Source organism: Oncorhynchus mykiss, chromosome 5 (assembly GCF_057628025.1).
Source record: "Oncorhynchus mykiss isolate SJ-2025 chromosome 5, ASM5762802v1, whole genome shotgun sequence".
NCBI classification, from domain to species: domain Eukaryota; kingdom Metazoa; phylum Chordata; class Actinopteri; order Salmoniformes; family Salmonidae; genus Oncorhynchus; species Oncorhynchus mykiss.
The window spans coordinates 38,276,723-38,292,338 of NC_143026.1; the positions used below are offsets into that span (position 1 = coordinate 38,276,723).

General features: G+C 42.2%; 1 protein-coding gene across 2 annotated transcripts in view; it reads right to left on the reverse strand.

Moving 5' to 3' along the window:
* sgsm1b (small G protein signaling modulator 1b) overlaps positions 1–15,616 on the reverse strand; it is a 22,403-nt gene continuing 6,787 nt past the window's right edge. The window contains exons 6-23 of one of the 2 annotated variants that reach the window (XM_021602729.3): positions 11,955–12,022; positions 11,373–11,515; positions 11,138–11,269; positions 10,879–11,000; positions 10,671–10,738; positions 8,827–8,990; positions 7,740–7,869; positions 5,666–5,857; positions 5,413–5,558; positions 5,096–5,224; positions 4,807–4,974; positions 4,596–4,658; positions 2,981–4,447; positions 2,178–2,385; positions 1,974–2,083; positions 1,767–1,863; positions 1,305–1,472; positions 1–1,052 (exon numbers count right to left, since the gene is read on the reverse strand). In XM_021602729.3, the coding sequence (XP_021458404.3) occupies positions 964–1,052; positions 1,305–1,472; positions 1,767–1,863; positions 1,974–2,083; positions 2,178–2,385; positions 2,981–4,447; positions 4,596–4,658; positions 4,807–4,974; positions 5,096–5,224; positions 5,413–5,558; positions 5,666–5,857; positions 7,740–7,869; positions 8,827–8,990; positions 10,671–10,738; positions 10,879–11,000; positions 11,138–11,269; positions 11,373–11,515; positions 11,955–12,022 (3,664 nt within the window). In that variant the 3' untranslated portion in view covers positions 1–963. Of the gene's footprint in view, positions 1,053–1,304; positions 1,473–1,766; positions 1,864–1,973; positions 2,084–2,177; positions 2,386–2,980; positions 4,448–4,595; positions 4,659–4,806; positions 4,975–5,095; positions 5,225–5,412; positions 5,559–5,665; positions 5,858–7,498; positions 7,618–7,739; positions 7,870–8,826; positions 8,991–10,670; positions 10,739–10,878; positions 11,001–11,137; positions 11,270–11,372; positions 11,516–11,954; positions 12,023–15,616 lie in introns of those variants that run through there. The other variant, XM_090236609.1, reaches the window with a different exon arrangement.

Sequence of the window (15,616 nt, forward strand, 5' to 3'; positions counted from 1 at the left end):
TTGAATCCAAAATATACTGATTGTTTAATACACAGCAAAGTAATAACAACAATAAACAATTCAAGAATACATTGAAAAAATAAGAGTATTTTTCTCATATGTTTGTCGGTATATTTATCTATTGTCGTCAAGCAACAAATCACATGTACAGTGGCCTACGTGTGTGTACATATCTGATATTACACAGTATAGCTACATTGTTATACTCACAGATACTTTTGAATATTAGCCTATGTGTGTTTCAAATAATTGTACAGTTACCATTACAGTACAACAGCAATACACGCAGACATTTAGCCGATAAGGAGAAGATAAGACAGATTTAACAGATTTACAAAAACACTGGAATACATGGGGGACAATATGTTTGAGATACAGCCAGGGGTTTCAGCAAGTGTTCCTGTGATGTTGGAGAGGTGCAAGCTTTTTGGCTGCACCTTTACTCTGTGAATGGTTCTAACTGATAGGAAGTGTATGAAGGAAATGTACAAACAAGATCTCATTTGGTTATCATATTGAGAATATCCCTGCACAAGATAGCTAAATTTAAGGCAAAACAAATACAAAAACATTCTGAAGCAATATGCAAAGAGTTTTTGTTTTTAAAATGGTACATTCACCAAGTGAACAATTACATTTTTTCATAAACTTATTGATTATAATGTTAATTACCTGAACATAGGAAAGTGCTTTTAGGGACAGACAGAAATACTGCATTGTGCAAATATTGTAGTGTGACAACAGCTTCAGTATGGTTCACCTGACGATTTCAGGAATAAAAATAATGATTGAGAAGCGTGATTTTAAAATACTGACCACTATGTCTGCTTTTGTCAATTGTTGGTTTAGCTTTCATACAAATACAGGTTACGATTTTCAGAATACATTAATTTTATGTGACTTTCTCACAATTTTCACAATTTTGGACACTGGGTGAAAGGGGAGGAAAAGACACATGCTGGATCACTTGTTTTCTATGAGAGTCTGCACTTTGAGGACCAAGTCTCGAGCCATCGTTAGGACCTGCGGGATGTTGTGATGCTCAGCCATTTCTGAAGAGGGAAATCAAATCAAAAACACACCGTGTCACTCGAGCCTAGCTGCTTGTGCTGATTTACATATGAGTGTAGTCTATGGAGGTAGCTAGGCTTTTTGCCTTTGTCAGCAAGCACAGTAAAGGCAGTTGGTACCTTCAGATCATACATTTAGCAAGCAAACACTCAGTGACAATGAAATGAATGAAATAACTGAATGATCAAATATTCTATTGCATAACAACATCTAACGTCATCGTTTAGCCTCACCGTTGAAGAACTTGATGATGTCAGTGAAGTCCATGTTGTTCTCCAGGATGATGTCTCGGTATATCTCCACCAGTGCCAGAGCGATGAAGAGGACAAAATGAGTGGAGGAGGTATATGTAGCCGCCCAGATGCTTTCCCACACGGAGAACACATCATCATACAACATCTCTGGAGGAAGAATGACACATCAGGTTATTTTACTGAGTAGGACTGTCAGATGTGACCTGCCTGCAGAAGAGTTATGTTAATGAAATAAAAACATTGGCAATGACATTTTCCAAAATCTATACAGATTTATCCTATCCTTCATATTGTATACCTTGAACACGATTAATGTAAGTTTTAACATCATCAGCATGAACTATTTCCTCAGGTTCCAATGTGAAATCCCCCCTTCCTGTTTGATTTCATCACCATACAGATAGTGTATGCGGTCAAACACGCCCATGCAGATGCCAGTACCTCTTTTGAAGTCTAGCAGGAACCAGCGGTAGCAGAAGTAGAAGTGAGTGTAGTCTCCATTCATCTGCATCAGTTCAAAGAGCTCTGAATCAAGGATCTAGTGGGGGAAAAAAATGGCAAGTGCCTATCTTTTACTACAATGTAATATCACTGTACTTATAATAATGTGCATGTGTGATTGAGTATGTACATGCACGTGTATGGTACCTGGATGAGGGAGCGCATGTTGGCAAAGTGTGAGTCCATGGCCCCTCCATGGGGGAAGTTCTGATTCATCCTCTTCATCAACTCAGAGAAGCAGCTGAAAGCCATGACCTCTGAGACACACATCAACAGCAAATGATTAATCTTATCTTACTCTAGGCTGTGAATAATGCAGTTCAAGGAGAGCTATTACTCATGCAGACTGACCGTCATCCAGAATGACCAGTAAAGGAGCCAGCAGATCACACATGCCCTGGACATAGCCAATCTCCAGATGCTGCCACACATAACTGCACATTATGTTGCGTAGTTTCTCCAGGTTAGCAGGGGTGAAGTACCAGTAGGTTCTGTCACAGCGTCTCACGTCCTTATCAATGCGATGCAGGTTGAGCAAGTACAAGTCCAGCTGCTCTTGCTGCACAGAGTGACAAAAGGGACTAAGGTTAGTTAAAGCGGTTCATGTTCAAATGGCTACTGTTTCATGATTCATTCCAGCATTGTGACAGCTCTGTTTGTAGTTGGGTATTTTATTAGGATCCCCATTAGCTGTTGCAAAAGCAGCAGCTACACTTCCTGGGGTCCACACAAAACATGAAACATAATACAAAATTACATAATGCAGAGCATCAATAGAAAAGAACAGCTGAAGGACAGAACTACATACATTTTATAAAAAGGCACACGTAGCCTACATATCAATGCATACAAACTATCTAGGTCAAATAGGGGAGCGGCGTTGTGCCGCATGATGTTGCTTTATCTGTTTTTTTAAACCAGGTTTGCTGTTTATTTGAGCAATATGAGATGGAAGGAAGTTCCATGCAATAAGGGCTCTATATAATACTGTACGTTTTCTTGAATTTATTCAGGATTTGGGGACTGAAAAGACCCCTGGTGGCATGTCTGGTGGGATAAGTGTATTGTATGTTGAACCAACTCTTAGCCAATCAAGCCCTAAAATCTGCAACATGCATTACAGTGCACACAGGTAACTCATTTGGAGTACTTACAGAGTAGGTAGTCCCTGCAGGGGACACTACCACTGGTGAAACCTCAGGTTTGAGTTCATCTGTCACAACCAGAAAGTCAGACTGGGGGTAGAGACTCTCCATCTCAGGCTCCTCCTCAGACAGGGTTGGCTCAGTTCCATCAAGACTGGTGTTGGAGCTTGCATGCAGGACAGGTTCCCCTGAAACAACTCTCCCCAGGGCCAAGAAGGGGGCAGCAGGGGGAGCCATCAGGCCGGACAAGGGTCTTGCCCAGGCCGTGGGAATGTCCTCCATCTCTAAGGCAGAGGGCGAGTCATCAGAATCTAGTGTATCAGGAGAATGCATAGAGTGGGCTGTCACTGTAACACTGGCCCTGGCCTCTAGCTGAGGTGGCTTCAGTACTGGCATGCAAGGTGCATGTTTCTCTGAATCTATGGCAACTGTCATTTCTGCAGCTTTGGTATTGCTTTTCTCAGGGACACTGGCCTCCACAGTGTCTAATGTTTTGGTTTCGGTTATTTCTGAAACCTTTTCTTCAGTACTACCCATGTCTTTCTCACAAACACAAGCTTCGCTGGTTTGAGGGGTTTTAATTTTTTGTAATTCAGATTCTGTGATTTCTTCAATGTCAGAGAAGTTTGGGTCCTCTTTTTCAGCAATACCAGCCTCCACTGCTATTGTTGTAGCTTTGTTTCCTTCTGTTAAAGATGGCTCTGTGGCACAGGATGGTTCTGACACGGAGGCTTTGCTCTCTTGTGTTTTATTAACTGTGGCCTCGCCTAGTGGTGGAGCTGGAATATATACATTAGAAACCTCCATTTCTAGTTTGAGAATATCAGTATTCTCAGTTGCGTACGCAGCTCTCACAGGCAGCTTTGGGTCTTTTGTGTTGGAAACTTCAGACAACTCATTTCCTGCAACTTTGTTTACCGTTTCAATATTTCCTAAGGACTTCACGTCTTCTTTGTCAGAACCCCTTTCTTTAACCCTCTCTGGGATTTGTATGATTTCTACCAATTCAGAGCATTCAACCTCTTTACTCTCTGGGGCTTTGGACTCTTGTGTTGGAGCCTTAGGATGCTCCTCCCCTGCCTTGTCATCAACTGTTATCATGACCTTTGGTTCCTCTGCTGATCTTGAGACAGGGAGATCCTCGGTTAGCTTTGACCCAGTTTGGGTCTCTGCCACTGGCCTAAATGCAGCTCCCTGGGGCTCTGATGGCTCTGGTGATGGCTGAGTGGCAACTGTTTTGACAGTTAAATCAGTTGCAGGAAGTTTTGTTGCAGGGCTGTTGTTGTTTGTGCTTTGGGGCTGTTCTGGAAGACCTGAGCCAACAGAGATTTTTTGGGGTGGGTCTCCAGATTCTGAGGTAACATTTCGGTTGGCCACATCTGGGCAGTCTTTCAATGGAATTTTGGACACCTCTTTGCCTTCCTCTGGCTTCATCTCGGATTTTATCGGATCCACCTCCTCCACAGACCCAAATGCCTACAACACCGGACAACAGACAGTGAATACCCAGCATTATAAAGTCTCCCTACTATTGTAAGGCACAACTTCACAAGTATTCAGTATTAAGGGAAACTATAATGTTATGTGGTGACGTATTATGCCCCAGAAAGAAAGCCTCCTGTACCTGTGTGCTACTGCTGGAGTCACTCTGGGCAATCTGTTTCTCTGAACTGGTGCTCTGTGAGGACTGGTGTAGGATATGGGGTCAAATGCCATCCAGGAAGAGAACACCATGAAGAATCATATGTTAGTACAGTATGTTAACCATATACCAACGAGTCACTAACTCTATCATGTATTACCCTCATCAAATGGGACAGGTAGGACCCCCTTACATCAGTGCTGATGGTGGAGTCTCGCTGCACTGGTCCTGGTCTTTCCACAGAATTGCACTTGGCTATGGCTTCAGCATGCTTCTCCCCCTCCCTCTGCTTGACAATGGCCTCACAGCCCAGCCACTCCTTCATAGTCTGCTCATAGTAGGCCCGCACCTGCTTATCCACCTACACACACACAGATGAACACACAGGGTCACTGGTATGTAATGGTATTACACATGACCCACCTCCCAACTTGGATTCCAGAGTTAGTAGTTTTACCTCATGACAATATAACAGTACTCACCTCCAGCCTACGTTTCTGGGTCATATCGAAGTGGTAGTGTCCCAGCAGGAATGGCCAGACCTCCTTGCGTATTGTAGGGGCCACACCACCATAGTACACCATCCGCAGAAGCTCATGCTCATCATACGCCTGAGAAAACGTTGTGAACGTGATTACATATTGACTCAATACAGAAACATACAAGTTCAGTACGATCATCGGTTGCAGTGGAATGTTGATGTTGGTGAATGCAGATACATTCAAGCTGTGACCTGTTATGCACAGTCACTGCAGGTTGTGTACAGTATGTTTAGAGCAGATTGTACAGTAGATCTTACAGAGCAGTCCTGGAGGAAGCTGCTCCAGACATCCACAGTCAGCCCTCCCCGGGCATCATGAGGCACGTTAGGGTCAATGATGGTAGGGTTGACCAGGGCAGAGAGATGGATACGAACGGTGGACAGGTGACGGCAGTAGGCAAGCCCTTCAATGAAGTTAAGAAACACGCATGGTTATCAATCCAGCCATAACACGAAGACTATAGCATTTGAATCAGTCTTTCCTAAAGGAATTCATGATGCATGTACTCACAGCCATAGAAAGCACGGGAAATGATCTGGTACTTCATGGTGTCACAGAGGAGTTTCAGGGGAGCCCTGTCCTGGTTGCAGCCATTGGATAGTGAGCCAACAGGGGATCCGTTCTGAGAGCAGGAGAAACAGGAGGACTTCCTGGGGGTGGGGTGCCACATGTTCACCGCCTGGTCCATCAGCTCTGGAGCCACTGGACACCAAACAGGATCAATGGTATCATCAGCAGGATCATCGTCATCATTGTCATTAGCAACATGATCATCTAGAACTGATGGAGGATTTGGGTGACTTTCTTTAATAATATACACTACCGGTCAATAGTTTCACAACACTTACTCATTCAAAGGTTTCTTAATTTTTACTATTTTCTACATTGTAGAATAATAGTGAAGATATCAAAACTATGAAATAACACATATGGAATCATGTAGTAACCAAAAAAGTGTTAAACAAATCAAAATATATTTATATTTGAGATTATTCAAATAGCCACCCTTTGCCTTGATGACAGCTTTGCACACTATTGGCATTCTCTCAACCAGCTTCACCCCTGAATGCTTAACCAACAGTCTTGAAGGAGTTCCCACATATGCTGAGCACTTGTTGGCAACTTTTCCTTTATTCTGGAGGTCCGACTCATCCCAAACCATCTCAATTTGGTTGAGGTCAGGGGATTGTGGGAGGCCAGGTCATCTGATGCAGAACTCCATCACTCTCCTTGGCCAAATAGCCCTTATGCAGCCTGGAGGTTTGTTGGGTCATTGTCCTGTTGAAAAACAAATTATAGACCCACTAAGCGCAAACAAGATGGGATGGTGTATCGCTGCAGAATGCTGTGGTAGCCATGCTGGTTAGGTGTGCCTTGAATTCTAAATAAAATCACAGACAGTGTCACCATCACACCACCTTCTCCATGCTTCACGGTGGGAACCACACATGCGGACATCATCTGATCACCTACTCTGCGTCTCACAAAGACATTGTGGTTGGAACCAAAAATCTCACATTTTGACTCATCAGACCAAAGGACAGATTTCCACCAATCTAATGTCTATTGCCCAAGTAATTCTCTTCTTCTTATTGATGTCCTTTAGTAGTGGTTTCTTTGCAGCAATTCGACCATGAAGGCCTGATTCACGCTCTGAACAGTTGATGTTGAGATGTGTCTGTTACTTGAACTCTGTGAAGCATTTATTTGGGCTGCAATTTCTGAGGCTGGTAACTCTAATGAACTTATCCTCTGTGGCAGAGTTAACTTTGGGTCTTCCTTTCCTGTGGCGGTCCTCATGAGAGGCAGTTTCATCATAGCGCTTGAAGAAACGTTCAAAGTTCTTGAAATGTTGAGATTGACTGACCTTCATGTCTTAAAGTAATGATGGACTGTCGTTTCTCTTTGCTTATTTGAGCTGTTCTTGCCATAATATGGACTTGGTCTTTTACCAAATAAGCTATCTTCTGTATACCCCCCTACCTTGTCACAACACAACTGATTGGCTCAAACGCATTAAGAAGGAAAGAAATTCCACAAATGTACTTTTAAGAAGACACCTGTTAATTGAAATTCCATGAAGCTGATTGAGAGAATGTCAAGAGTGTGCAAAGCTGTCATCAAGGCAAAGGGTGGCTATTTGAATAATCTAAAATATAAAATATACGTTTTTGGTTACTACATGATTCCATATGTGTTATTTCATAGTTTTGATGTCTTCACTATTATTCTACATTGTAGACAATAGTAAAAATACAGAAAAACCCTTGAATGAGTAGGTGTTCTTAAACTTTTGACCGGTAGTGTATATGTTTTTTTTTAAACATGGAAACATTGACAAACCAAGCCAGAAGATAGAGGTGTGACAAAGACAACTTCATGCCCATGCATGGTCTCAAATCCAGGGTAACCAATGTAAGGTGTTCACAGGGCTACAGGCACAGGGGCTGGACAGAGAGGGGCTGAGGGAAGGGCAATGGTCAACAAAACGAATGGTGAGAGAAAAATAAATCATGAAAAAGTATATTATGTACAAATTGCAACAGAAAATCGACATAGAATAAGGAGATCACAAGTGAAATACCAAAGTCTGACGGAGTACCAGGGAGCAGGATCCGGAAGACATAGTCAGTGGCCTCGTCCTCCTCTTTATCCGACACAGACTCCACAGACCCCTGCGGACTCCTCTTCCGCAACTTAGGGAAAACCTTTCCCTGTGGGCAAAGGAAGGTAGTGCACTCAGTATAAGACATTAACATGTTGTTATTATGATGATTCGCAAGAGTGATTAAAGTTGATACCCTAAAACTCAGATCCCTATCATTGAATTGTGATGCAAGACTAGGCTAGATATAATTAACTAATGATCCAGCCAATCTCAAGTTGGTCATCTTTTCCTTTTCTGTTAAAAAAACAAACAATTTTTAGTAATTTAGCAGTCTTATCCAGAATGACGTACAGTTAGTGCACTCATCTTAAGATAGCTAGGTGAGACAACAACATGTCACAATCGTAACAAGTACACTTTCCCTCAATAAAGTAGTTAACAGCAAAGCCAGTGGTACAGTAGTAGGAAAATTACATTTGTATAATTTTTTGGGGGTCCTTGTCTTTGGTCTGCAACTTTCCTTCATGTTGATTTGAGGACGTATTAAGACCCCACTCACTCCTAGACTCTCTGTGCCACTCCTAGGTTGTAGTCTTTCACTGCTCCACAGGGTAATATACCACCACCTTAACAATGCTATATTCTACAGCAGCCTGTAAATTATAGTCTCAGCTCTACTACGATTACCACTTTTATCATCACAACCCCTCTAAAAACTTCCTCATGGGGTTCCCTTTGCTTTGGCAGGTCAGGGTTGATATTATCTACTTAGAGGCTAAATTGGTGGATAAGATCAATGAAATTACAGTGTCAGTGTAAAAGTTTCCCTATGGCAGCAGTGTACAGTACTAACACAGAGATCAGAGTTACCCTCAGTCCAACAACATCCACTCTGCTATAGATTAGTTGTTTCTAATGCTACAAGAAACATTTCAATTGGTTTAGTGGATGTGGACATAATAGCTACAGTAAACATTAATTGAGATCTGAATCATTGTCATGAATTCCAAATGTGAGGGTTATATCTGGTGCATGTTAGGACATTTCTATGTTCCATGCTGACCTTTCCCCTCTGGGACCACAGAGGGGGGTCGAGTTGTCCGTGTGGCAGCAGGCCTGTCTCCAGGCAGGTCAGGAACTGGAGCAAGTGTCCTCCCCGGGGGAACCGCAGCGGAGGCCTCTGGATCCCATCCTGACTCACCAGAACCACTGTTCCACCACTGTCCACTGGGAAAAACCGTGATCACAAGGTCAAGAAGACACACACAAACACATGGATACAAAGATACAGTGCCTTGCGAAAGTATTCGGCCCCCTTGAACTTTGCAACCTTTTGCTACATTTCAGGCTTCAAACATAAATATATAAAACTGTATTTTTTGTGAAGAATCAACAACAAGTGGGACACAATCATGAAGTGGAACAACATTTATTGGATATTTCAAACTTTTTTAACAAATCAAAAACTGAAAAATTGGGCGTGCAAAATTATTCAGCCCCCTTAAGTTAATACTTTGTAGCGCCACCTTTTGCTGCGATTACAGCTGTAAGTCGCTTGGGGTATGTCTCTATCAGTTTTGCACATCGAGAGACTGACATTTTTTCCCATTCCTCCTTGCAAAACAGCTCAAGCTCAGTGAGGTTGGATGGAGAGCATTTGTGAACAGCAGTTTTCAGTTCTTTCCACAGATTCTCGATTGGAATCTGACTTGGCCATTCTAACACCTGGATATGTTTATTTTTGAACCATTCCATTGTAGATCTTGCTTTATGTTTTGGATCATTGTCTTGTTGGAAGACAAATCTCCGTCCCAGTCTCAGGTCTTTTGCAGACTCCATCAGGTTTTCTTCCAGAATGGTCCTGTATTTGGCTCCATCCATCTTCCCATCAATTTTAACCATCTTCACTGTCCCTGCTGAAGAAAAGCAGGCCCAAACCATGATGCTGCCACCACCATGTTTGACAGTGGGGATGGTGTGTTCAGCTGTGTTGCTTTTACGCCAAACATAACGTTTTGCATTGTTGCCAAAAAGTTCAATTTTGGTTTCATCTGACCAGAGCACCTTCTTCCACATGTTTGGTGTGTCTCCCAGGTGGCTTGTGGCAAACTTTAAACAACACTTTTTATGGATATCTTTAAGAAATGGCTTTCTTCTTGCCACTCTTCCATAAAGGCCAGATTTGTGCAATATACGACTGATTGTTGTCCTATGGACAGAGTCTCCCACCTCAGCTGTAGATCTCTGCAGTTCATCCAGAGTGATCATGGGCCTCTTGGCTGCATCTCTGATCAGTATTCTTCTTGTATGAGCTGAAAGTTTAGAGGGACGGCCAGGTCTTGGTAGATTTGCAGTGGTCTGATACTCCTTCCATTTCAATATTATCGCTTGCACAGTGCTCCTTGGGATGTTTAAAGCTTGGGAAATCTTTTTGTATCCAAGTCCGGCTTTAAACTTCTTCACAACAGTATCTCGGACCTGCCTGGTGTGTTCCTTGTTCTTCCTTGCTCTGCGCTTTTAACGGACCTCTGAGACTATCACAGTGCAGGTGCATTTATACGGAGACTTGATTACATCATTAGTTATTTAGGTCAACATTGGATCATTCAGAGATCCTCACTGAACTTCTGGAGAGAGTTTGCTGCACTGAAAGTAAAGGGGCTGAATAATTTTGCACGCCCAATTTTTCAGTTTTTGATTTGTTAAAAAAGTTTGAAATATCCAATAAATGTCGTTCCACTTCATGATTGTGTCCCACTTGTTGTTGATTCTTCACAAAAAAATACAGTTTTATATCTTTATGTTTGAAGCCTGAAATGTGGCAAAAGGTCGCAAAGTTCAAGGGGGCCGAATACTTTCGCAAGGCACTGTATATGCCTACATAATTAAAATAGGTTCCTCCTGTACCTTGCTGATGGCAGTGCAGATAAACAATCTCCTCCAGGCGAATAGTCATGGCAAAGTCCCAGTAAACACTGGGAAAATCAATATGAGAAATTGCTGAGATTTAAACAATATCCAATTATATAAATTGGCCTTTGTATATAAAATGTCCTTTGTAGACACCTATGAGTGTCAGAATAGGTTTCTTTACTGTGATTTGATATTACATTACCTTTTTTCAGTGTCATCTGCCACAGTGCCATTCATGAGCTGGTTGGGGGTCCATTTTAGGGTCATGAGATCTGCAGTCTGGTGGAGAGACAGGTACCCTGGGATAGCCTCCATGTCATCCCTCTGTAGACCAAGACAGGAGATTTGTACAAAGCGTTCCTTGCCGTTTAAACAGTGATGAAAAGCAATGCCAAGTCCTTTAACACGCAGAGACACACACACACACACACACACACACACACACGCACACACGCACACACCGGCTGCACCAGGACGTTGTTCTTGCCAAACAGCAGTGTAGCCCTGTTGTTCTGATGGAGGGACTCAACGTAGTCCCGAGCCCACAGGATGGGCCTGTCCTCCATACTGCCACTGGACTGCCTCTTCTGGATCTATTAGAAAATATCATTGAATTCGAGAACATTGGACCATTTTTTATGCATCATATATTATACACACACATCATTCGTTTAAACACATAATCCACACACTGACCAGGGCAGGTCGCCTGGAGGGGGAGTCCTGGCGACAGTGGCCACTGTGGATGCGGTGTCTCTGGACGAGCTCATCAGCAGAGGGGTCTGTCCAGAAGTGGTCGGCTGTCTTCACCTTAGTGTACTCCAGAGCACAGGGGCCGACTGCAAGGCATAAGGGCAAGACAACACTGAGATCCACAACAGTTTTCATGTAGAAAGGTGTAGTCACTATTTCTAACTTCTAAAGCACTGTACTGAACCATCATCATCCAGAGTGAAAGTTAGTGTTACCAGCAATGTCAATGTTACCCTCACAGTAGAAGGTAAATGCACTTGTCCATTATAAGGGTGAGTACAAAGTCAATTTGGAGTTAGTTACCAGTATATTTATCTTCAAAACCACAGAATTATGGCCTTATCTGGAATAAGGCAATTTCCACTGTAAATCACTAGTCTCCAATGTCATGTTAACCTACAGACTATCTCAGAGGGAGTCACATTCACTGTAATGTGCCATTCAGTGTGCTATTTCTTATCTTATCAGAGATCTGTCCGGCCACATCCTGGCAAGAGAGGCCATAAGAAGAGGTTCCATCAATACCTAACAGAGAGGCAAGGATTGGTCCATCCACAGGATCCATTAGAATGGCCTCACTGTCATAGAACGTACTGGAAAAGAGAAAATCATGTTTCCTCAAAATGGCGCAAGAACCACCATTGCTGCATGTTCACTGAAAAGCGACTATAAGTACAGATGTCAGATCTTAATTTGACCCGTTTAATTGCAGCAGGAAAATAATCTTGCAGCAGGAGGATTTGAATATCTGAAGACATATTTAGAATGGCGCCAGGGGGCACCTGGAATATAATGCAGTACTGTACCCACATTGTACCTTAGACTGGAGGTCCACTGTGCCCCAGTTCAAGTAGTCTATGTAGGCTATGTGCAGGCTACAGCGCATCTCGTGTGAATTCTTATGTGGATTATAATAAATTGACATATTTGTAGAGGTAGATATATTTTTTGTTAGGTAAAATATTTTTTTTTATCAACTGTTTTATTATATGTTCAAGGCAAGTCATAATGCTGCCCTACAGTAGGCTACACCTTAACCACAGCCTACTGTAGCCTATCAAAACTAATTGCACACATAGGCTTATAATATCATATGTAAAGACGCAATGAAATTGAGAATAGTGAGGTATCCTACGCAATGGAGTGCAATGGTGGATGAAAGAGTGACTCAGAATGTAAAAATGTAGGAACCCAGAGAATACATGTGGGTGTATATATATATGAGAAGATCATAGCATTCATATATGTATGTGTGTGTGAAACACACACACACACGTATCCATTCTCATACATACATATATATATACACTACCGCTCAAACGTTTGAGGTCACTTAGAAATGTCCTTGTTTTTGATAGAAAAGCACATTTCTTGTCCATTAAAATAACATCAAATTGATCAGAAATACAGTATAGACATTGTTAGTGTTGTAAATGACTATTGTAGCTGGAAACGGCAGATTCTTTATGAAATATCCACATAGGCGTAAAGAGGCCCATTATCAGCAACCATCACTTCTGTGTTCCAATGGCAGGTTGTGTTAGCTAATCAAAGTTTATAATTTTAAAAGGCTAATTGATCATTTGAAAATCCTTTTGCAATTATGTTAGCACAGATGAAAACTGTTGTCCTGATTAAAGAAGCAATAAAACTGGCCTTCTTTAGACTGGTTGAGTATCTGGAGCATCAGCATTTGTGGGTTCGATTACAGGCTCAAAATGGCCAGAAACAAAGACCTTTTTTCTGAAACTCGTCAGTCTATTCTTGTTCTGAGAAATGAAGGCTATTTCATGCAAGAAATTGCCAAGAAACTGAAGATCTTGTACAATGCTATGTACTACTCCCTTCACAGAACAGCGCAAACTGGCTCTAACCAGAAGAGAAAGAGGAGTGGGAGGCCCCGGTGCACAAGTGAGCAAGAGGAGTACTTGACGCCATCTGTAAAGCATGGTGGAGGCAACGTGATGGTCTGGGGGTGCTTTGGTGGTGGTAAAGTGGGAGATTTGTACAGGGTAAAAGGGATCTTGAAGAAGGAAGGCTATCACTCCATTTTTGCAACGCCATGCCATACCCCGGGACAGCACTTAATTGGGACCAATTTCCTCCTATAACAGGACAATGACTCAAAACACAGCTCCAAACTATGCAATAACTTTTTAGGGAAGAAGTAGTCAGCTGGTATTCTGTCTATAATGGAGTGGCCAGCACAGTCACGGATCTCAACGCTATTGAGCTGTTGTGGGAGCAGCTTGACCGTATGGTACGTAGAAGTGCCCATCAAGCCATCCAACTTGTGGGAGGTGCTTCAGGAAGCAAGGGGTGAAATCTCTTCAGATTACCTCAACCAATTGACAACAAGAATGCCAAAGGTCTGCAAGGCTGTAATTGCAGCAAATGGAGGATTCTTTGACGAAAGCAAAGTTTGAAGGACACAATTATTATTTCAATTACAAAATCATTATTTATAACCTTGTCAGCGTCTTGACTATATTTCCTATTCCTTTTGCAACTCATTTAATGTATGTTTTCATGGAAAACAAGGACATTTCAAAGTGACCCCAAACTTTTGAACGGTAGTGTACATTTTCTATTCTCATACATAGATATACGTACCTACATACATACATACAGTGAGGGAAAAAAGTATTTGGTCTCCTGCTGATTTTGTACATTTGCCCACTGACAAAGAAATTATCAGTCTATAATTTTAATGGTAGGTCTATTTGAACAGTGAGAGACAGAATAACAACAACAAAAAATCCAGAAAAACGCATGTCAAAAATGTTATAAATTAATTTGCATTTGAATGAGGAAAATAAGTATTTGACTCCTCTGCAAAACACGACTTAGTACTTGGTGGCAAAACCCTTGTTGGCAATCACAGAGGTCAGATGTTTCTTGCAGTTGGCCACCAGGTTTGCACACATCTCAGGAGGGATTTTGTCCCAACTCCTCTTTGCAGATCTTCTCCAAGTCATTAAGGTTTTGAGGCTGACGTTGGGCAACTCGAACCTTCAGCTCCCTCCACAGATTTTCTATGGGATTAAGGTCTGGAGACTGGCTAGGCCACTCCAGGACCTTAATGTGCTTCTTCTTGAGCCATTCCTTTGTTGCCTTGGCCTTGTGTTTTGGGTCATGGTCATGCTGGAATACCCATCCATGACCCATTTTCAATGCCCTGTCTGAGGGAAGGAGGTTCTCACCCAAGATTTGATGGTACATGGCTCCGTCCATCGTCCCTTTGATGCGGTGAAGTTGTCCTGTCCCCTTAGCAGAAAAACACCCCCAAAGCATAGTGTTTCCACCTCCATGTTTGACGGTGGGGATGGTGTTCTTGGGGTCATAGGCAGCCTTCCTCCTACTCCAAACACGGCGAGTTGAGTTGATGCCAAAGAGCTCCATTTTGGTCTCATCTGACCACAACACCTAATCTCAGCTCGTTACCTGTATAAAAGACACCTGGGAGCCAAAAATCTTTCTGATTGAGAGGGGGTCAAATACTTATTTCCCTCATTAAAATGCAAATCAATTTATAACATTTTTGACATGAGTTTTTCTGGATTTTTTTGTTGTTATTCTTTCTCTCACTGTTCAAATAAACCTACCATTACAATTATAGACTGATCATTTCTTTGACAGTGGGCAAACATACAAAATCAGCAGGGGATCAAGTACTTTTTTTCCCTCACTGTATATGAATGCTATGATCTTCTCACATATGAGATATTGCCTCACATGCTGGTCAAAAGCATGGCTAAAATCTATCCAAACCTGTATACCGGAGTTATCTGTGGTTCCTCTTATGTAAGACGACAGCTGATGATAGTGTTGTTGTTGTTGTTAGAATGATATATTATTGGATGTGAAGAATATATATTACTGTTGTGAAGAAGTTTAAAGCCGGATTTGGATACAAAAAGATTTCCCAAGCTTTAATCATCCCAAGGAGCACTGTGCAAGCGATAATATTGAAATGGAAGGAGTATCAGACCACTGCAAATCTACCAAGACCTGGCCGTCCCTCTAAACTTTCAGCTCATACAAGGAGAAGACTGATCAGAGATGCAGCCAAGAGGCCCATGATCACTCTGGATGAACTGCAGAGATCTACAGCTGAGGTGGGAGACTCTGTCCATAGGACAACAATCAGTCGTATATTGCACAAATCTGGCCTTTATGGAAGAGTG